This window comes from Apteryx rowi, unplaced genomic scaffold, assembly GCF_003343035.1.
Source record: "Apteryx rowi isolate R43461 unplaced genomic scaffold, aptRow1 scaffold_342, whole genome shotgun sequence".
NCBI lineage: Eukaryota > Metazoa > Chordata > Aves > Apterygiformes > Apterygidae > Apteryx > Apteryx rowi.
The window spans coordinates 930105-954083 of record NW_020449886.1 but is presented as its reverse complement, the minus strand read 5'-3'; the positions used below and the strand labels follow the sequence as shown (position 1 = coordinate 954083).

General features: G+C 37.5%; 1 protein-coding gene across 1 annotated transcript in view; it reads right to left on the bottom strand.

The window, feature by feature from the left end:
- Window positions 1-23979, bottom strand: part of LOC112969295 (aldehyde oxidase-like) — a 42813-nt gene that overhangs the window by 1557 nt on the left and 17277 nt on the right. The window contains 19 exon segments of the mRNA XM_026072439.1: window positions 1213-1401; window positions 2048-2113; window positions 2776-2890; window positions 4070-4122; window positions 5773-5847; window positions 6365-6493; window positions 7194-7289; window positions 8377-8604; window positions 8905-9096; window positions 11452-11538; window positions 12571-12658; window positions 13948-14081; window positions 15131-15255; window positions 16277-16373; window positions 17283-17405; window positions 17946-18072; window positions 19459-19628; window positions 21634-21726; window positions 22574-22736. Of these exon segments, the coding sequence (XP_025928224.1) occupies window positions 1213-1401; window positions 2048-2113; window positions 2776-2890; window positions 4070-4122; window positions 5773-5847; window positions 6365-6493; window positions 7194-7289; window positions 8377-8604; window positions 8905-9096; window positions 11452-11538; window positions 12571-12658; window positions 13948-14081; window positions 15131-15255; window positions 16277-16373; window positions 17283-17405; window positions 17946-18072; window positions 19459-19628; window positions 21634-21726; window positions 22574-22736 (2350 nt within the window).

The window sequence follows — 23979 nt, the reverse complement described above, 5'->3', positions numbered from 1 at the left end:
AGTCTTTTTGACTCCTCACTAAACTGAAGTAAGACTAACTGGCAGGTAAAATCAGAACAATCCAAACCCAGGTACAGGTACGATTAAGAAACAAAGCCTGAACTCAAACTAATTCCCTGAAGACAAACAACACTGACCTCTGTGAGTTCGATGTCCTCTCACTGTTTCAAACATGAGATTTACATTTGCTCCTTATCTCAAACACAGATCAAATCTACCCTTATTCCATAGTTCTCTCATTGCTGAGGTATTGAATATTTTAATTTGTTTTGGATCTGAATATTGCAACTGAATATTACTTTTCTGCTTGCTAAAATCTGAGAATCAAATGTCTTTCTGAAACATGCTGCCTCAAGACAGAATCACCCCTTATTATGGTGTATTTTAAGGGTAATTAAAGGAGGTATGTTCACAGAGGAGGATAAAAGTTCTGTTTGAGGGATATTAGTATCAGCTCTCTAGATCAGTTCTAGATCAACTATAAAACTACTTCACTTAGACAAGACTTTTTTTTTCAAATAAATAATTTGCTCGTTATTATCAGGACAGCTTAAAATAATTTTAAAGGACCTATTTGTTCTTAAATAAATTTCTCTTTAAAATATATTTTTTCCTCCTATAGTGCTGCTTTATTTTACTGTATTCTAAAAGCATCCCTAATATCTGAAACAGCTGCAAACTTGCAGAATTACCCTAATCTTGATTTACCATTACTGCTTATATGCAACTGGCCAGAATATTTGCAGATGTAAACTGAAAGAGTGATTATACCAGCTGAATATTTGACCCAATCTCTCAGATAAATACACGCATACACTCCTATTTTTTATTGCATAATACATACAGTTAAGCTGCACACTCTCACTGTTACTAAGATTTCTTTAGCAATTTCTTGGTTGTTTTTATTCTAACTCTTCAGTTTGTCACATTTTAAAGGTATAGCTTTAAATTCAGCTTGCACCTTTTGACCCTTTTTATAGTCTGTTATTAAAACCCTAACATTACCACTTGCCAGCCATGACAGATATGCAGCAATATCCCACATTATATCATGTCACAGCAGCTTCCCTGATGTCATAAAACAAATGTGTGGATACCTATTTGAAGAAATGTTAAAGAGGAGAAACTGGAAGCTTATATGTGTTTTATATCAATATAATTACTTTGACTGCCCTGGGATTAAAGAATCAGGCCCTGTGATGGTTTGCTTACCTTGGATGCATAGATGGCATAAGGATTTTGGGAAGATGACAGCAGGGAAACACTGAACTGTTCTGGAATATCGCAAATAGCAGGAATTTTATACTGATCTGGACCCCGTGTATAGAGGACTCCTTCTGGAGAGTACTTTAATTCCTCCATTGTGTAAAGTCCAATGCCTTGAACAAAGGCACCTTCAATCTTTAAATTAGAGAAGAAATAACATTTACCTTCTCATATTTGGTAAAATGGGTACAACTTTGGCAAGAACTGATTCATATCACCAGCTATTAGAAGACCATTTTCTTTCCTGTTTGACTACAGGAATTCCTGAACCTTTTGGGGCTACCATGATGGGAAAAGGTTTCACGCTCCTCTCTTATACCAGGCAGAGAAAAGTGCATTCCTGATCAATTGAAGAGATCTGTGGACCAACTTGCAGTGAAAAAAACTTGTTTCCTTCCTATAGGTGGGAAGGCAGGTCATGTAACAGGAGAATTTGGAGACTGTAGATCAAAAACAGGATTTAAGTCTAGCAGATAGTGGACATACATACATACATATATAGTATGTATACACACACACATACATATATATATAGGAACTACTAAAGATTGACAAGAAAGATCATGGGTAAATTTCAAGCTTCATTGACATCTATAGGAGCTTTGAAACTGACTCAAATGGGGCAAGACTACAAGTAAAGGACTTCATAATATGATTTATGATCTATAACATTATCTAGTAAGAAATTAATGTTGTCTGAATTAATAAGGTAATCTTCACTTCAGATAAAAGACTCATCAGTCTAACAGAAATAAGAGAGCAGAAAATTCTTGGCACATACCTGTCCTATATCCACGGCTGGATTTATGCTGCATCCGACATCCATAACAATGTCTGTTCTGAGGTTCTGTCAATAAAATTCAAGTGTATATTACTGAAAGAGATGCATGGGGTAGAGGCATTAGAACACATTGTGGGTTACAGTTGGTATTCAGTGGGATAATATATGATAAAGAGAGGCCCCTTCTGGTACACAATTTAAAGTAATCTCCAATAGCCCATTACAAGTAAAATGGGCTTGTGTCAACTCCAGTGGAATTTTAGCCAGAGCCAGTCCTGCCAGATTTTTTCCATTGCACAAGAAAATTCCCACAGAAATAAGTGCTATGTCCGTCAGATGGTATGTGCAGGATCAGAGGATTATGACATCTAGCTATCTAGACGGTCAAGAGCCTGGACATAGAATATGGAGCTCTGCTGTAATTTGTCTGCTGGCAAAACATGGAGAGAACAAGTAGAGAATATGTCATGTGTCTTCCATAATCCAAAAGGGGAACCAATGCAACATTAACACAGAAGCGCCAGAAGCTGGTTAATGGTGCACAGCTTTCATTCTGCTCTACCTGCAATTCTCATTTACAATGTTGATATTTTTACAACCATGTGAACACAGGTGACTTCTTAATGCAGAACCTGAATGGCTGTTGGAGCATCCAGTAATGCAAGCAAGTCTAGTGAAACCTCATTTACATTATTTCCAAAATTTATGAGACACACATTTTTTTTTACCTTGTGATCTCCTGTTAAACAGTTAATTTCAACCTCTGAACAAGCAGCTCCATAAAGAAAATATGTGAATGGCTGTCCTTCCCCTTTCTCCCAATCCATACTTTCATTGTAACCTCTGGTGGAAAAAAAARGTCCACAAGAAGAAACTAATGAATGTTTGCATTATCATCATAAAGTAGGTGAGCAAATTAAAGTTTGAAACTACTTCAAGTGGAATCTAAAATAACAGGTCAGAACCCCAGCAGGTAAGTTCCATAAAAGCCTACAGAGAACTGGTAATTCATGTTTGATGGAGCTGGTATTTATACAGAATTTAGTAGACAAACATGCTATTCCAGTTCCAAAAAGTTTATAATCAGCAAAATCACAGAAATATTCTGGAATGAAAAACTTCAGGAAAAAAGGACTGTGAGACTCCACTGAGAAAGAGCAGAGCTATCTTGTGGGGATTGTCTTTTAACATTAAGATAACTGTGTCCTACAATAACTTGCTGTTATGAATAAATCCACCCCCAAAAGTATATACAGTGGGAATTTTCTGAGGCTCCAGAGGCAGAAAGGTCAAAGCAATGACTATAAAACTAGCGCCAGTCAGCAGCCCCACTCATCTTTATTGAAAACCACCCTTCACGTGAACACTAAGTCCCCAACTATCTTCTAATTAGTGATGTTAAAAAATTACCATGAGCTTTTTCTTAAACTCAGTCAGATATTTTAAATTCTCCTTCTTCTAAAGAAAAATGGTAACCTTATTACCATAAGGTTCAGATCCAGATTCAAATGGATCTAATTTTCCACAAGTGCACCTGGCTGCCGTATACAGGTGTGTGCTGGATAAGGTTCTAATGCTGTCACTCTCTTTTCACCTATTGTGCAGCTCAGTGTGACCATGTTTGTGAAGCAAAGAAAAGTAAATAATTTATAGTACAGCAATACTTACAGTTTATAGCAATATAGCTTCTAGGAAATAAACTATAACCCACTTGGCACACCTACTGCCATTGGCAGCAGTTACTTTTTTGATGCTTCCCAGTTTGTTCATGGCAGAATCATGGGGCAGGGATGAGGAAATATTCTTGGTCCTTTCTAGTGCTATGAATTAGCACTTGAACTTTATACTACAAACTCCCAAATATCAAGAAATTACATAAAATATAAGCTGAGCCATTAAAACAAACAAACAAACAAACTATTGGACAGGATCTCCTATCCACTGCATAGGTTATCTTCAGAAATCAGTCCTGGTATTTATACTTTCTAATCCATGAATGTTTAAGGGACAAAAATACATTACCTAAAGTAGCCAGTAGCTGAAAGACTCACACTCTGTTTAAAAGCTTCTTTAATCTGTAAAATACAGCAGTGTTTGTGGTACGTCAATGATTCAGGAAAGTACACATCAGAGAAGTATTTATTTAAAAAACAAACTATAAAAAACTGGTAAAGAAATGTAGACCAGTTGAGTTAACGATGTTTAGCTGCACATGTTGCCTAATACTGCAGAACTAAGCCACCTTTGGAGGAGCAGTGTGAACTCTTTTTGGTAATGCAGTAATGAATAGACCTGTCAACAATGTTGTTCTTGCAGAATCTTTATTGCTGGCAGCACTGGAGTCAGAAAAGGCTCTGCTTGATTTTCCTGTTCAGTTCAACAGAAATGGGCATCTCTGTCAACTGAACAGATCTGGTTGATAAATCACTGAGATAGAAGATCTACATGACCTTATGTGCACAAAAATCACAGCTGACAAGATAAATGCTCTCTGCAGTATTCTTATGCCAGTGGCTTACAAATGACAGTATGAGGTCCTAAATCTATTCCCTCTCAGTGACTCTCATGTCAGATTTGCTTAGATTACAAGTCAGAAAGTCTTTTTTAATTATTATTTTTAGTTAATTGTAATTTATTGACTTTGCAAGGATATAAAATTACCTCCCTACATGGATTAACGTTCTTTCTTAGGTCAGCCATTTCTGCTAATATTTTGAGTGTGACTGATTTATCCAAATTAATTTGTTACCCATTAGAGTAGAACTGTATTTTATCTTTGCATACATAGCTGTCAGTTATCTAGATGTCACAGGTATTACAATGTTAACTGTTACTGATAAGAATAAATATTTCCAAATTTAATTTATATTTTCACAGTTGTTATGGTATTTAATCCTGTGAGAACCACCACCCTGGTGTACTGGATCTCTAAATGCCTCATGGCAGGGATTATTGTTTTCATTAGACTGTAAATCACAAAGCAGTACTGGCTAAACAGAAGTAAGGAACAGGCTCTTCTTTAACATCTGAGCATGCAGGGCTCGATTCTCAGCCACACCTTGATAAAATATGTTGCTAAAAATAGCAGATATATGCAGAAGGCTTTTAGTTAAGAACATTCAGTTTCTAGCTGTAAAACTCTAATCCAGTTTCAAGTGGGCACGAGATAGAGTCTATTTCTATGAACAGTTTTAGCACTATTTCTGTATTATCTTATTCCAAAGGTGATTATTATATAACTAATTACAGATCAGAACAACAGGAGCAAGGATTCCTGCTACCTTTTTTTCAGTTCTGTAATACACTGCATATAGAAGACAGATRGAAGGAAAAGGTTGAGAAGGCTTTTGTTTATTGATTTGGTAAAAAATAAAGAACAGCCATGTAGGAAAATTGACTCTATAGAAATACCCTGGCAATCATTTTGCAACAGCTTGTCTGCAGGTAAATGGGAGTGGGTCACATTATTATACAAGCTGTTATTTTTTGTATATTAAAAACTTCAGCAACTCCGAATGTGACTTTACAGATCACTTCCCCACCTTTCCCACTAGAAATGACCTGGGTATTGTTTGCCACATACCTAAATCAAGCACCTACATGCTGAATCAACCTGTTTCTGCAGCTTTTAGCTTTATTAGGCTGAGAAGACCAACAGACTACAATACGTGTATCACAGTCACTGCAAGCACACAAATGTATTCAATATGATTCACATCTCTTACCCAGTCATTCCAGGTGCCTTTTGGGTTCTTGTTGATTATAGGCTGCAGGCGTTTTAGAAGAGTTTGGCAAGCATCCTGTTCAGGAGAGAAGTTGGGAGAAAATAACACAAATTAACAAAGATACGTTTGGTACTATTTAGTACTTATTCAAAATGTCCTAGTTGGTACTTATTTAATACGTCTTACTGTGGTCTTGGTTTGAAAAAGCATGGTAGAAGGTGTTACTTTACCTACATAAACACAAACCTTATAAGGACTTAAGYTATAAGGGCTGGAATCAGTCTGAATCAGTAAATTTAGAACAGGGACAAAAYATGGGATTAGTATAGGACTAGTCAGTTGTTTCTGTTAGACGAAACAAGGATTTAGTCAAACATCTAAGCCTTTGGGGAAAGTTTGGATTATATTTTGAAAACTCATAAGTACCATTACTGAGAAATTGTCAACAAGTGATGTTTCTTCTTGGCAATCTCCAGTGGTATTATTGTTAATCTCAAACTGTGTTCCATGGGATCTCTAACGCTTAAATTTTGGCAGGCATTAAATACCACAAGGAATAAGGAGTTGTGTTAAACTGAATACTGCTCTTTACCTTCACAGCCATTCCATTGACATCTGTCCCAGCAGATCCCACTGAGGCACAGGCATTAGGAATAGTTGTTGTGCTCGTTTCACAAAAATGAATACACGACATGGGGATATTCAGCTCCCGACTAGCAACCTGTTTCAGAAAGAAGAACATATCCGCATGTGTTTCAGGAACATTCCAAACATTCCAACAGTTCTCCTGTAGCTGTTAAAAGTCAGCAGTACTAGCAGTTTCTCCAGGTACTTTTCCAACCTCCAGCTGTAGTCATTCTGCTGAGCCTGTCAGTACAGAGGCAGAAAAGGAGGACAGTGTTCCACCTGGACTCAGACTCTGAATTGAGACTCTGGAGACCCACATTAAGTTCCTGATTTTGCTGCCGACTTCCTGTAAGACTTAAGGAAAAACATGCAGGCCCAGATGCAAAGGGTTCATTGACTTGGTAAATGTCTTTATAGATCTGTGTCTCAATTATCCATTAAACAAAGATAATAATCTCATCTCTTTAGATTGTATACTAATCTGGACATCAACTCTCTTTTTTACAAGTTACGTGGGGCCAGCCCCAAAAAAACTTATTTCTAAGAAGCACTTCCATGCACTTTGTAATAATAAAAAGTAAACAATCTGTTTTCTTTTCCTGTTGTCCCTATGACTCTTAATGAAAGCACCTTTGCTTCCTAACGCTATAGATGCAAAGAACCAGCAGCTATGCTGGTTAAAAGAAATTGTTCTGTGTGTCTTGCTTCAGCTGCTACAGTAACCAAGAAGAAAACCTTCTCATTGTTCATCTGCATGACAGATAAAGCACAAGGTAATATTTGTTCTCAGGTACCTGGATCATTTTGGTATGAATACCCTGTCCCATTTCAATTCCACCATGTGTCAGAAGCACGGACCCATCAGTATAAATATGAACCAGAGCAGAAGCCTAAAAAAAAAAGAAAGAAAGAAAAAAAAAAGATTAATTTGTGAGAAATGTGTTGTATAAGGTAATGAGATGATGGATCAAAAGTGAAAGCACAGACTTTTGAAGCGTATTTCAATTTTTCTGTTCAATGTTTTTGAACAGAAGGCAAAATTTTGAATGCTAGTCCCTCTTCTTCCTCTTCACTGAGCTTCAAAAGGAAAAGATGCAAATCTTTGGATGTCTGCTTTTTTTGCTCCTAGATCCTAAAATAAAGCTAGACCTGGCAACTGAATCTTGGTGGTTCCAAAAGAGGCTGGAGGACCTCCCTGATTAGTGGCTGTATATGCAATTTGCTGCAAGTTCTGATTTCTCTCTTGTCGAAGTTTGTGAGCTTTTGGACACAGGTTTTTGGACAGCATGAGTTGGGCAGGCTATCAATGCTAGACACAGCAGGAAAGTTCTGAATGGGATTTTTCTCCTGGACTCAGCTGGAAGTAGCACTATAGATTACCAGAGGCCCTGTGAGTTCAGTCGTGAACAGAGACAGCCAGTCACATACAAGACAAGCCAGTCAAACAACTAATTTTCAATTGATAAAATGTTGTTTATCCCAAAAGCACTGAACGCCTACATTAAAAAAATACACAGACCAAAAACACCACTGTCCTCCTTTTCTTCCCTAAACTTACTCTTTGATGACATGAAAGTATTACGTCTATAAGAACTGCCTTCAATAGTACCCCCGTGGCCAGTAAAAGCAACCTTGGAGCAATTTCTAGAACGGACAACTTATCCAATGAACGCTTTGCCATCAGTCCTCAAATACTCTTCATGAAAGTCCTTCAACTGGTCTATAACACATCACAAGAGATGRGGCTGGCCTTTAAGTAGTCAGGGCCCAAGCTGCCTAAGTTCTGAAGACCAAACAACTTTGATTTCACCTTGAAGAGAGCTGGAAGCCAATGTAGCCTCTAGGGAACAACTACTAGGATGAGGATAATTTTCCAGGAGTTGAAAGATAAAACTTTTGCTTTGTATTCTAAGCTAAAGCAACTGTAGTCATCTACAGATGAAAAGTTTAACTCACTTATTCTTTAAAGAAACTAACCTGAGAAAGATAACGTGTGCCTAGGCCAAATGGAAACTTCATCGGAACAATGGCAATCCCCTTTTTCTTCCAGTAATTTTGTTTGTTAAATTCCTTGATGGCTGTTTTCCTACTGTAGTATGCAGACTTCTCCATACATTCATTCCAACACCGTATCAAGTTTTGTGGATCAAGCTCTTGTTTGAAATGTGTCTGCTCATTCTCCCTGTACATGTTTATTTCCCTAACCTGAAATACGAAAATTAACAGAAATCACATAATCATTTTAAAATCCCTCATTTAGAGGGACTAATAGACAACAAAAAGATAACTGTGTATTTTTTGAACAATTATCTGTTTGGTTCAGTTTGCAAGAGCATGCTATTCATTCAACTGTCGGACACTGAAAACAAAGTATTTATGAATTTTAACACAAATTATGTTTGACTTAGAAAAGATTTGTTCAAACAGTTGAGCTAATCCAAGGAATTTTGACTTTCCAATTGCATAGGTTTTATTTCAGGAGAGAAGATGTCTTCATTTCTTCACCTTTTCTGGTGATAAACCAGTTTTTTCTGCAATTCCTGTTATCCAAGTTTCTGTCACCAGCGCTGACTGGGGGAAACCAAACCCTCTGAATGCTGTGTTTGATGGCAGATTAGTTTTGCAGGCATAACCCCAGCATCTCAAGTTGGGAATCCTGTATGCATTGTCCATTTTTAATAAGGATACTTCTGCTACCTGGAGTAGGGGGCAAACAGGTATAGTTAAATGTCAGAAGAGTGCTTCTTTCACATTCACATTTAGATCTTTCTCTTACCATAGGAAGGCCTTAACTTGAGAAAATTAGCTTTAAAATCAGGTTTCTGTAAATCACTGTCAATAAGAATACTGTTATCCATACATGCAGACTTTATTCACAAATTTCTCAAGTAGCATGATACTACATTTCAGTTCTTTTCTTTGGATATTCACAGAACACAGATAGTGCTACTAGCAGCTGAGTGCTAGTAGCTGGTCAGTAGTTAAGGATGTAATTGATTTTCATTTTAAGATTGATTTTGCTCCTACTTCAAAATCAAAAGTCAAATAAAATTAAAAATAGGCAGGTTAGACTTAAAGCACCAAGGACTATGAAATGAACTGTGAAAAGCTGTGAAAGCATTTTGAATTATCATGTCCTACAGAAATTCACAGTAAAGTTTTAGGTCTGGCAGAAAGCATAAAAATTCCGCAGTCTACAGTGTCTTCTGGTTCTTAAGTGTATTTGTTTAGAAATTTCACATGATAAACAAAAACACAAGAAAAAGAAAATCCCTATTAGATATCTCAAAATAAATTAATGATAACTAAAGTTTAAAAATGTCTTGATGACTCATGAAGAAGTCGCTGATTCTCTTCAATGTCAAACAGTTTTCTCAGAATTCAACCCTGCACTCCTAGTGTTTCTGTTAGAACAATGAACTTCAAAACTTTTCTTCATAAAAACAACTGAGGAGAGTTTTGTTGTAATAACTGTGCATATGAATAACGTCATATAATGCTACCTCTTTACATAGAAAAAGTGAACTGAAACATTGTTCATGGAATAAAAACTTTTTTTTTTTGTTATGACTACAACTTTTACAGGCTTCAGAGAAAGTGTGTGTATGAAGATGATCAGACTACATAAGAGGGCTATTGACAAATCATAGTTAATACAGTGTATCGTGTTACAATTCTAAACTATGCCAAGCTTTCCTCCCAAAAATGTCTGTTCTACTCTTGATGCAATCACAGACAATTAAAACATATAATTAACTGTTGAATGAATAATGATTAAGTTAAGCATGGATTACTGGTATTCAGCTCCCAAGCTCGAAGACCAGTCTTTATTACAATGAGCATTAATCATCTTGCCTCTATCTGGGGTGAGGCTGCCATATGAGCTGCAAAGGGAAACTCCAGTCCAGATTTGTTTCTATTCATTTGGACTGGTTTCCAGAAAACATGTTTTTTCTACATAGAATAAGCTCTTCTCTAAAGAATAAATCCCCAAATACTATCTTGGGAACACACTGATAACTCACACTGGCTTAGAAAGAAAACTGGAAAACTTTCATTACCAATAAGTCTCTTTGTCGTTTTAGAAGCACTGAATTATTAATGCTATGCTAATAGAATTGAAAGGAGTCACACAACTAAATCACTGGTTATTGAATGAATTAATCAGGGAATGATGTTAGAGAGTCAGGTTGTTATCACAAGTGCTATTCTGGCTGCAGCTGAGTTGGATGAAAATGTTACTCAGTTGTACATCAATGCTCTGAAAGTTTATTACTCCCTCCACTCCCAGGTCTGCCAGCTTAATTGTATCATTGTAGAATTTCATCTTAAGCTGGTTCTGACACAATGCGACCTGTATTGACTTACATATTTTTAATCGTGGATTTTTTTCCAACCCAGGTCATTTTTTCAGTACCAGGTTAGGCTGGTTAGTTTAGGTTAGATTTCAGAGTGCAGAAAATACCCATAGGCAGGGCAGTGAAAACGAATGGGGGACAGCGACCACTACAAATGTTTCAGTTGCAGACAAAACAGCCCAGGCAAACACAGATAGCTTGTGACTGATATTAAAGCAAGCAACATAGGCCTGCAAGGTAGATAAGTGAGGAAGCGAGGTACAGGGCTCAACAAATGCAGACCCAAGTACATAAATGCATGGAGCTAATAACATAAGACAATTATCACTGTGATTATTTTCGGAAGGCTAAGGGAGGTCTTCCCAGATTTGTAGACACAAAGGCAAGCATACATGCAGGTACTATGTATTTTAAAATAATACATTGTTAGCTGATATGTTTATTATGGGAAAATAAGCTTGAGAAACAGTTCATAAAGTTAACATGGAGAGAAATACCAAAAACTTGTATAGTACTTCACTGAACTGAATAAGGAAAGCTAAACTTCTAGATGTAGATTTTCCAACATGCCCAGAGTCCCCATGGCAGAAGGCTATATGAATAACAGTATCTGTGCAAGGGAAGTTGGCTTTCGTCATTTCCCAGCTAATGATTCCTTCATGTTATAAGATTTGTCAGCTTATAAAATCCTTACCAGGACAGATTCATCAGGGGTGCATCCTCCATTAATGTAAAATTTGGCATCCACAGCTATGATCCTACCATCATTCATGAAGCCAACCTAGAGCAGATCAACACAGCCTTCTTAGATTTTGTCATTCATTCACCTTTCAGTGCTTAGACTTTTTGCAAATGAATGTGAGCCACACAATCAGTGCTATACTGCGCTATGCATTTCCCAGTACCATTCACTGAAAATGGGGAAAATCAAGAGAGTAAAGGGCTATGGGCTTTCCCAGCTGTCATCTGTGATCTGTATAGGTACAGCATACAACAAGCAACATCAGCCCAGTGGGAGATCAAGAAGCAGGGAAGCCCCGTGTCTGTGCGTGTTGCCCGACAGATGACTGAGAAGTGTTTTGGCTCACGTAGGAACATTCACTGTAGACAAAGTCAAGTCCCACTCTGACTGTAAGAATGGCATCTGGCAGATGGAGTATAACATTTGCTTTTTTTAAATGAAGAAGTGTTATCTTTATTTCACATCTCTCTCTTCACCTGTTGACACTAATGATAGTTTCTGGATACTCATCAGGAGCTACAGTTTATTTTCAACTCTAGGGAGGCACCTTGTGTAACCCCTCTTTAATTACCTATGTAGTAGAGATGAAAAAGAAGACAGAACTTGCCCTAATGAATTGTTATGACTGATGACAGCACATGAGCAGAAGAGATTAGTTTCCTCCATAAGATGAGTTTTCCTGTATGACACTGTTTCCAAGAAAAGCTAGCTACTCCTTTGCTTAAACCTGAACATATGGAGGGTTTGAAATAAATCTGTGCAGAAGATGTCTGAACTAGCAACAACACTTGGCTTCCAGTTCCCAGAAAGAAAGAAGGGAAGAGTTATAAAAGGAAAAGGACKTGCATGGAGTGGGGGTGATGGGAGTCCAAAACTGCAGAGATAGAGGCAGGCACAGWGAAAGGTTTGCACAGCAATTTTATCTCTTGGTTTCCTGGCTAACAGTTTTATTTTAAAATTGAATTGATTATAAATATTTTCATTAATAGAGCAAGTATTAACCAGTGACACTGAAATCTCATTCATAGACTATGGGCAGGTATTTTTGCACTGAATTCTTGTGGCACTCACTTTGTATTTACCAATAAAAGGATGTCGGCCTCCAGTGATTAACATATCATCCCCTCGGCTCAGAACAAGACGGACTGCTCTGCTGGTTCTAAATCAACAAAAGAAAAGTGACAATTTCAGACAAAATCAGAGATGTTATTAATACGATAGCTATTCCTCATGAATCCAGGTCTAGCAATGCATATAAATATATAATYAGATTAAATTTAATTTTAAAAGACTTAAATATATGCTTAAAGCTATGTACGTAGTTCATGGTTTTTTGCATTTAGAATCATGTCCATTTTCATTTCACCTCTCAAAAGACAGCTAGACAACTCAGTGCTAATTTCTTCAGAAGAAACTGTCATTACAGCTTTAAGACTGAACTATATTAAGTGAGCTAACAGCTTTTAGAATTCAGCCTTAAGCAAGAAGAAGTTACCTCTTAGTTATTCAGTCATATGGAAATAGAGTGACTTGGAATAAAGCAAAAACATGGATAATAATAAAAAGAAGCAAATTAGTCTATAAATTCATACATGGTTTAAAACATTTATTTTTGAAAAAGTGAACATAAGATGTAAAATTAAGTCATACTGTAAAGAAAAAGGTTGTTTTTAGAATGGCTTGGTTAATCCAAAACACAGATTACATGGCCAAAAATAATCAAGAGCAGTGTGTACAACAGTGACAGTATTAAAAGAGGCATGTATTGAGCTAACCACGCTGATTATAAAATCACTTTGGCTAAGACAGGATGTAGCATGATGTGCATTCTGCAATAAATCAGCTATGCATATAAAAGAGGTTACTGTCCCCTGACAGCTAACTGCCAATCCCAGCCAGAGGATATTGTCTTGTCAGATCTGGGGCGTGGAGCTGCATGTGTTGATTCCTAAACTAGTTCAATTAGAATTAGCGAAGACATAATACCAAATAGATTTAAGCTAATTTTGACTGAAAAAGGTTGAGGACTGAAAGACTTGTTCCTAGAAGTAGCTCCACACATAACCTCTTCCACTGGCACAGCAGAATCCTGAAGAAGATAGCACTGGATTATTTAAGTGATATTTTGAACGTACATACACAACCTCAGTCTAAAGGACTGGTCCTTTATAATGGTCAACCATTTCAGGAATATTTCTAGCTTATACTAATCTTGATTTCTTCCAGTCTCATCAACTTAGATGAGTCTAGAGCATCTTAAAACAGTCTAATAAAACAAACCGAAATGAACAAAAAAATCTAGTGAACAGTTTTACCAAATGTGAACAGTCAGGATTTTATGACTCTTTGGCTAGCAACTTGGGGAAAGGAGAAAGCATTTTAGCCAAGGTGCAAAACTTGTTCACCCAGTTTTCTCCTCATATCCCAATACATGCACACCGCACTTACTTGTTTGCTGCCACTGCAGCAACGGATGCCAGTAAACCAGCTTTCAGGAGTTTCCCACCAAAAGCTCCACCAACTCGTTTGACATGACACATGATCCTGTTGGCTGGAACGCCTAAACTTGCAGCTACCATCTCCTGCAAAACCAATTTCTATCTTTCATTTCAGTACCAGGACCCTTTCTCAACTCAAACTAGGCATAACATTTAGGTTTGCAATAAGAACCTTTTCCAGAAAAGGGTTCCATAGATGCTAGCAGGATTTTCAGCTTAAAAGAATTTTTCCCTTATCTAAGTTAAAAAGCAAGCAAAAGATAACAACAAACACTCAGTGCTGTCCGCTTTCAAAATCTCTACCCTGGAGAATGTGAAAGGGCCAGAGACAAAAGTGGAAAATAAACACCCTTAGATTTCATTATCCAAACTGTGAGAAGCACCGGACAAAAGTAAAAGGTATTAAAACACACTTTTTATTATTTCTATTAATTAATAAAATCATAAATTTACTTTTAATTATTTTTTAAACTAAATTAAAACCATTTGGTTTTTAATAAGCTAAGGTCTTACAAGTGTCAAGAATGTTCTTGTTTCAAATCTGTAGTATTCATCATTTGCTCAGACACTTAAAGTTCTTCATGTTTCCTGGCTATTGGTGACATAAAAGTAATGGAAATGACAAAAGGAGCTGAACAACAGGCTTTGAACACAAAATGCTAGTGTTCGCTCTGAAATGCTGTCAGTTCTATGCACCATGGCTATTGCTATACAGACTATAAGCTATGTCAGAGTTTGTCAGTTTTTGCTTTATAGTTTTGGCATAGAGCAGAGGTCTCCCCTACAGCTATTAGGGTCGACCACTCCCTCAGCAGCCTGACTGTGCAGGGTGCTGATTGCTCCCCACCTCTATGGAAGCTACTGGGGATGGAGGATCCTCAGCGCTCCATAGGGAGTTTCTCATCCTACATTAGTGGGGCATGAGGCACTTTTTTCAGAGGGAAATAAGCGAGTTTTACTTCCTCCTTATCCTCACGGCAGAGTGATCAGTGTACATCAGGATACAGCAGCTGTTTTGGATAATCCAAATGTGCAATTTCATGTTCCTACTGCTTCTAAACCGTTAAGGTGGATTTGYAAACCTGCATAAAGAGCTCTATTGTCACAGGTTCTCTGAGTATTCTGTGTATTACCTGGATAATTGCTGGATGCTGTGTTGACACATACACATCCATTTCTTTATCTTCTCCTTTTGGAACAGCAAGCACACTCTGAGTCTCCATGTAAAAATGTTCCTGTCCCCCAATGTGAATCTGCCCTGATCCAAAGAGAAAAACACATATGCTACTGAGAGAGAGAGAGAGAGAGAGAGAGAGAGAGAGAGAGAGAGAGAGAGAGAAAAGGAAGACATGAAACCAGAAAGAAGCAACTGGCCACCATCATGCAAATTATAGCAGTCAATGTCAAATCTTCTGATGCATCATTTATGAAGGAGCAACATCTAAAATAAAAACACAGATCAAACTCTTTGCAGATTTCAATTGGCCAGGTTCCAGTGAAAAAAACAGAATTTCATTAATAGGAGATTAATATTGCCTACAGATGTTGAGAATATTAAATAGAGCATAGATATGCACATCCGTATGCATTCTGGAGCATGTCTAAAGCAAGGACACACTGGACAGGTCCAGCAGAAGGCCACCAAGATGGTCAGGGGTCTGGAGCACCAGATGCATGAAGAGAGGCTGACAGAATTGCATTTGTTCAGCCATAAGAGAAGGGTAAGGGGAGATCTTATTGCAGTCTACAACTAAGTAATGGGAAGGCATAGAGAAGACAGAGCCAGATTGTTCTCAGAGGTGCACAGTGGAAGACTGAGAGGCAATAAACAAGTTGAAACATGAGAAATTCCAACCTGATGTAAGAAAAACAATTGTAACCATGAGGGTGATCAAACACTGGAACAGGGGCCCACAGAGATTGTGGAATCCCCACTCTTGGAGATATTCAAAACTCRACTGCACACAGGTCTAAGCAACCTGCTCTGACTGGACATGCTTTGAGCAGGAGGTTATACTAGATGACCTGCTTCCAACCTAAATTATTCTGTGATTCTATGATTCTGTATCAAGGACAGAGAAGGCAGAAAGCCTGACTGCATCAGGACCCCAAGACCACTAGATTTAATCACACTTTCTTCCAGAGGACCAAGAGGTTTTTTAGGCCTAAAGGCCATATGTGACATTACTGGAAAAAAACGGCAGAATTGGCACTTGAAGAGAAACAGACAAATCCAAATATTGACAGCTTCTTCTCACCAAACATATTCTACAATTTACCTTCAAGTATTTTATCAACAGTTTCAAATGCCTGATCAACATTTCCTTGTTCTAGTTTTCTTTTTGGCTCAAAGAATGAGTTGTGTTTTATTGCTTCCTGCAGTGGAGAAAAAGACAAACAGTTTGAGTATTTTTAAGGTTTTCAGTTTATAGTGGCATTTTACTCTCAGGGAGAACACCATCCTCTTCAGATTTTTGAACCACCTGCTACCAGAGTCAGCGAACAACTCTATTTCATCATTTTACTGCCATTGTTGATGAGTTTATCTATTGATTCCCAGCAATGCTTTCCTGACTTACCTTGTGTTATTAATGGTAGCATTTTTATCAAGGGAGCTCATACAATTTATTCAATGGACTATTTCCTCCCACACATCTAGCAAGTGACCAAGAGAGCACACAATAATCTTGCAAATGTGTCCTTTGCTCCTTACTTCCACCCATTTCAACAACGCATCATAACTCCATTTCCCCTATGACTCCCACATCACACTTCCAAAATGTTCCGTATCCTTAACATCTTTCCCCCCACATAACCCTAACACTTCCTGTATTTCCAGCCCAACTTTTTCGGCTTGCTAGCTGGAAAAAAGATAGCAAATACTACTGACAATCAGGAGCTGATTGCTCAGCCAATACACATATGCTGATTGATCAAGGGTTGGTACCAAAATAAAAATTAGAAACTGCCAGAGTGCTCACTGTCTTTTCCTCACTGGGAACATCAAAAGACTTTTTTTTCTCTACTCTGATGTTATTATGAAGCTTACAGGACCCTAATAATTTTGAGATTGTTGCCTATACATCACTAGTGGTCAAAATTGTCCCACAGGTTCAAAAGTTATTTTGGGGGAGAGTGATGGACTGATGAATTGGATGTTCAYGTTCACCTTTTTTCCTTAGAATATCGTGTTAAAAACAGTAAGTGAACAGTGAAGTTTCCTTGCCTAAATACATAAAAGAATAAATTTAAAAAAAAAGCAAGAGGTAAAAAAGTGATTAGTACCTCAATTGTCAAGATCACTGGCTCCAATACTTCATACTCTATCTTCACTTTTGCAGCTGCTTGTTTGGCATGAACATCTGAATCTGCAGCCACAGCACAGACAATCTGACCAACGCAAATCACCTGTAAAATACACATCACTTAATAGAACAGCGTATTCAAGTGATTCCCACATGTCCTGCTGAAATTATTCTTTCACATAAACACTATCCACATTTCCTTTTTTTCAATTTTGTTTTGACTCGGGTCTTTTATGAACATCCCTGAAGCTAACAAATTATTAGAAAGACCAGTATAACTAGGGAACAAAGGAAAATAAGGTATTCAAAAAATTCATAAGTGACCTGAGAGCCTAAGTTGCCCTAACTTTCAGTGAAATTTACTCTTCCAACAACTCAGATGGTTTTGTGAGATTCGCGTTTCATCTGTATTCCTTTGACTTATATATTTTTCTAGGCAGAATGCAATGCACATCAGTTATTCTGAAGTTGATAAGGGAGTGGGAAAAATTGCAAGAAGCTACCTTGTTATACAGCTGTTCCCTGACATATACACAATACAAAAATTCCAGACTCATCAGGTCAAATTTCATTATAAAAGACTGAAGAAAATCAATTAAAAATGAAGAAAATCAGTTTAAAAAAAAAAAGACTGCAGTCATACCTTGTTTCTTGCAAATACAATCTCTGGATCATTAGAATAGTAAAACTCATTTGTGGCTGGGACATCATGAGCTGTTATGATGTCAAACACACCTGGTCCTTTCAGGGCCTCTGATGTATCTATAGACCTTATTGGGATGTGGGAGAAAAGAAGTATAATTCATTAGTTTTATGAAGTGTTGCACATAGGGAGGTAACCCAAAACAGGTACGTTTCTTGTATGGCCAGAATCTGCACATAGGTTCAGGCATGTCTCTTCCCTCTCTCCCTGGCACATCAAGAAGTCTAGGTCAAAGGGAATTAAAAAAAATTAAAAAAATACTAATTTGCTTAATTTCCAGAAGATCCTTACTCTAGACCTAAGGAAGTCATGGGCCCATTAGAGTGTCTAAACTGCATTGATTTAATAATTAAAAAAATCACTGCACAATTATTATGCTACAACTGCAACTTTTTGTTTTAAGACCTCACAGCCTACAGAGATATCAAATGGATACAACTAAGAATTCTACAGAGTGTTCATGTAGAGAATTGGTATGATTGGTATAAATGGAGAATGAATGGGAATGTATGGGTGTGGAAGCATCAGAAGGAATGGCAGAAGGGCTATAACAATGGCATATTTTGCTGGCATCTAGTTTAGCAGGTCATCAAGATCCCAACACATATACAGGTATCTTCTCAGGACATCCAGATCAGAAGACAAAGGAGAGTGAATAAATCCTACTGACTCATAGAGATGGGGGGATGTCAGCTCCTAAAGGGTACAAAAAGGCACATCCAAACCCAGCATATTATCACCAACCGAAGAATAAGCCAAGGGATATGACAAGGACTCTCTAGGTCGCATCCCCAGTCCTCTCTGTCATCACAAGGAATTCTGATCAGACCACCTGGACACATGTCTTGGTGCTTGAATGTTGGGTAGACCACTTGGATATGTGCATCTTGGTGGCTGAATGCAGAACAAACTGCTAAGATAAACATATCCTGGCATTTGTGTGGGTCAGGAAGAGAGCATGAGTGAAATGGGTTTTCTTTCAAAAGAGAATCATCTTCTCCTCCTATAAGGTCTCACATTGAGCTTTGCTACCTTGCAGCTGCAATGTTGCAGCATTATTTCCTACATCCTGAACAACTTTTATCATAGYAGGGTTGAGATTTCAAAGCTATGTTGGTAAAGCTGAAATAGGTGCCTGCTTGCACTGCACAGCACAGCACTATGTGGAGGTACCTAGGCTAGCAATGAGTAAACTGGCTTATGGATCAGAAACAGTTCAGCCTTATTACCACAGTAATATGGCATGAGATATGGAAGCCCAACTGGAGCCTTCTACTAGATCAGTAGACAACAGTTTGACAATATTGCCACACTAGAGTGACTTCCAGTACCTGAGCCAATGCTTGTATCAGGGGTGCTGTCCTGTGTACATGTACCTTGACTTCATTAGTCTGCTCTAAAGATCTCAGCACTTCATAGCAACACTTCCTTCAGACACACTTTGAACACTTACACAATCTTAGCATGAGCTCTGGAACTAGTGACAACAGCCAGAAAGAGCTCCCCGTCCACAGAAGGAAGGTCATCAATGTATAGTGCTTCACCTGTGGCATGCTTAATTCCAGACTGGTGCATAATAGGACGTCCTACAGGATCTTGGGGAGGCTGACCTGGCTCTATGTCCTGTACGGTTAAAAACCAAAATCCCCAGTTACAGAAGAATAGCCTTATTGTTCTTATATTAATCAGAAAATCGGATGAAGAAACAACTGTTCATAGTATCCTCTTATGGTTCAATACTGAATACAGATTAGGATGCAGGACTTGACTGCTGTTTCTGAGGATTTCTTTAATTTCTTCTCTTAAGGAGTCTTCCAACAGCCTTGCAAAGGTTTGTCTACATGGATTTTTTCCTTAACCATTTACATCAAAATGACACAAACAACATTCCTTTTCAGAAGGACAGCCTCCTCCTTTATTGATTGGTGTCATGAGGCTGTGATAATTTTCTGAATTATTCTCACTAGCTTCTGCTCTGTATTTTAACAGTGTCCAGTGTTACATTTTGAGCTACTTGCAGTGATTCCTAGGATTTTTCTTCCTCCCTGAAAGATTAAAATGAACCCATATAAAACAGCATGATAATGCTGTTTACATATTTTCTTCTTAATTTTATTCCTTTGCACCTGTGTTTGAATTTAGTGCTTTACTAACCTTGTTTTGCTAGATCTCTCCTGCAGTTAACTCAGTTTTGCCAGCTAATTCTGCCACATCAGTTAACTGTTGCTCACTTCCAGATCTTTTTTCAGATTTCTGAGTCAGTGATCACACCAACATTCTCCTTTTTCACATTTAGAACTAATTATTTGCTCAGATATCAAAACCTTTTTTCTCCTACAGCTTCCAGTACACAAGTGTTCTTGCTAAACGTTCCTCCCTTCTGCACTTTCTAGCACACTGTCTGCTATTAGCCCAAGGACAAGAAACAGACATTTTTCACTTGACTTCCTAAAGTTCCTCAAATGACTGTCTAATTAAAATCATCCCAACTTTTTCATTAATAGAAGACTTAAATACCTGTTCAGACAAGACAGTTAATCTTTCAGGGTACACATTCTTTTTTCCCTAATTTTAAAAGCTTAGTAACATTCTGAGGAAGAATTTGAGGCATAAGATAGAGATTTGAAAAAGTTAGACAGAAATTTGAAGGGACAAAGCTGATTTTCTGCATTTTTAATAATTTGTGTTGCTCTGTGCCAGCTGATCTGAATAACAAATTGTATTCATTTCCATTGTTCAGTCACTTTCTTGTAGCTGGGAGATAAATTGTTGATGGTCACAAAGAACTAGTTCCTTTAATACTGGCCCCTTTTACAAGTATCCAGTGTCTTTCCTTTGAAGATAACTCAAAAGGAAGCTGGAGATAATGACTTAAATTTAAAATCGTTTATAGCAAAAAGTTATTTTAAAGATATCTGAAATTGAAACAAAAGTGTTTCCCTTGATTTCATCTGAATTTTATTCAGGTTTTCATAAACTTGAGATTTTTATTTGTGTCTTTATGAGGATATCAAAATATCAAAAAGCCTTCCAGGATACGCTTCCCACTAAGATCTATTCACAAGGGTTAGTGTTGCCAAGAGAAAATCCAAGAGTTGGTCTCTGCTGTCCTCTACTGCTGAGTTCTCCTTGAACACTCTTGTTAATTTGCACAGGCATCCATCAAACACTTCTGTATTGATTCCTAAATCTAAAGTAAGAGCTGAGAGCCCTCTCTTAAGGGCTAGGAAAAGTATATCTTGAGATAAGAATACTATAGAGATATCTACAGATCTGGACTTTTCAGTCTTCTCAATTTACTTCTAAAATTTTTCCAGTTGGGTTGCACACTCTGATAGAGTGAATTTAAGCAAGCTAAAATGGCATTTGTTATGCTTATTTACCTTTTGTGAACTTTTTAGAAGAACTTTTCAGTATACCCATGAATCTATTTTTTACAGACAAGATTCTTATAATTTAGATACACATAAAAATCAAGCACTCAAATGCTTTATTGAGGCCTGTTGCCCTCAATCCTTTGGAAAATTTGTATCTGAGCTTCAAAGCAAGGGTCCCCCTTGAACCACGACCTTTTACCAAAAGTCTTATAAAGCATAAAACCATCTTAGAATAACATAACATCACTTGCCTGGTATATTTGGATGCTCTGTGGCATTTTGGTTTGGAAATCCTGTAGGACACTGCCATATTCCATAGGTATGCCAGGATAGTGGCAAGGGTCCTGAAAAGGAATTGAATTACTATTAAAACTCATATTTCAATTTAAAAAGCTAACAACCAAAATCACCAAATACAATCTCTTCTTGTAGAAAATTCCTTCAAGTCTTCAGTTAAAAAGTTAGAAAGGCTCTAAAATAAGAATTCTAAAATAGAGTTATGAACTTTACTAAATAATCTTTAAAAATGTATTGCATTGCTTAAGTAAGCAACATAAAACAGTGATAGTCAGAAGAGCTTTGCTCTGCAGTCTGATCAGAACTGGCACAAAATCCCTCCTGGTAATGGTAATTCAGAGGAAGAAGCTTGAGGTAACACACAAACACACAAGAGAAAGGCAAAAGGGATGTTTTTCCTCAGAAGAACAGATTTTGGGACAAAAATAAATAAGTCACAGCTAGAAAATATTGGGCCAATGAACTTTATTGAGTCCTCTCCTCCCAGTCAACAACTCATACCAGAAGGATGGTTGCTTTAACACAAAGTTACCAAAGCCTTTATTGTATCCTGGCTATTTACACTTTGAACAACAGACAGGCTGCATATGACCTCATGGATGTTTTCCTTGGGTCTGGGAGATCAGTACTGATATACTGTTGCATTAACATAGCTCAATTTTTTTTTTACAGCCCAATGTCAAAGGTAAAGATATTTGGGCACCTAAAAGTTAAATGGGCATCTAACTCTCTAACAGTCTCACTGAGAGTTAGGTGCTCACAATCTTTGGTAGATCTGCTCCCTAAGACAACACTAGACAGACAAAGCACATTTTACAAATTGTGACCATCAACAGACAGCAAAAAACTTGCACCATTTGCTTGCACAAAAACAAACATAGAGAACTCATTTACCATTGTCTTCAAAGACTGCAATACTTCCAGGAAAAATCTATAAAAGAAACTGACTATCAGAGTTTTCTTATAGTCAGCTTTCCCACCCCAGGCTAAGCCTGGAAGAGCAATTTCTTTAAGGATGAGTCTGCAAGCTTCACTCAGCATCTGCTCATTCCAGTATCTGTCAGGAAAAACAACACATATGTAAACAAACTGGGACTGAAGATCAAAAAATTAAATACAAATTACATTAATAGCTTTGTACCATACGCATAATCCTGTTCATAATAAAGCCAGAATACCGATTTTAATGATGGCCTGCAGCTTTGAACTAGGTCAAAGTTGCTCACGGAACTAACGTCACTTAGGTCAACAGCACTGAGTGCAATGACAACTTTCCCCACACACCTCCTAAGGTTCTTGAGCACACTTGAAATTCTCACTCCTTGTATCTATTAAAGCCAAACTGAAGGACTCAAGAGCAACAGTAGTAAGGGACTGTCACACCTAGGGAATCCAGCAACATTTCTCAGTGCTTGGGTCCAGGTGCACAACTGACCATGTATATCTCATCCACCTATCTCACTGCTCATATCTCACACCTCACTGCCTAACTCATACCGGAGTTACACCCATGTGCCTTCATGTCTTTTGGAAGGAAAACTCAAGTTACAGGCTGGAAGGATGCCCCAGTGTTTTGTACTAGGTCTGGATGATCAGAGGTCCAAGGTTCCCAAATTTAAATGTAATCCAAAAGGCAAATGAACTTGCCAAACCAAACACTGACTGAAAAGAAAGGGAACCAGCCCAAAATTTAAGACAGACACTTGATCCAAGGCATCTCCTTGAAAAAAGGATGGTTTAAAGGTTTTTTTTGAATCATTTATTTTTTGCTGTTTTTTTATGTGGATAATTGCACTAAGGAGTATTTACACAGTTCAGGTCATTCACTCAAACCCTTTACATGCTCTGTCAGTGGCTAGACTCTTACTAGTACAGCCCTGTGTTCTGGGAGTTGTTTAAGAATGAATTCAGTCTTGCCTCTAATCTAGTGAGCAGGTAAAATTTCCTTTGAAATCAAAGAATTCTTTATAGATCATTTTTTGCTACATTTTATGACAGACTAATGTATTTAGGGACTAACCCAAACTCTATTTAACTGAACAGGAATGTTCCCACTGGCCACATTGACCTTAAAAGAATTTTAACAGAGCCTCATTTTCATTTGTGATCAAACTTTGAACTGACCTCTAATATGTACGAAACAACTCTAGTGTGTTACCTAGCTCCCAGGATTGTCACAATATAAACAAAAGCATTAATATTGTTAAGACTCAAGTATTCTGAAAAACATTTTCATGGAAATTGTAACCTAACAATTGAACCACAACAAGCAATTATACAGTGAGAACCTTACTAGTACA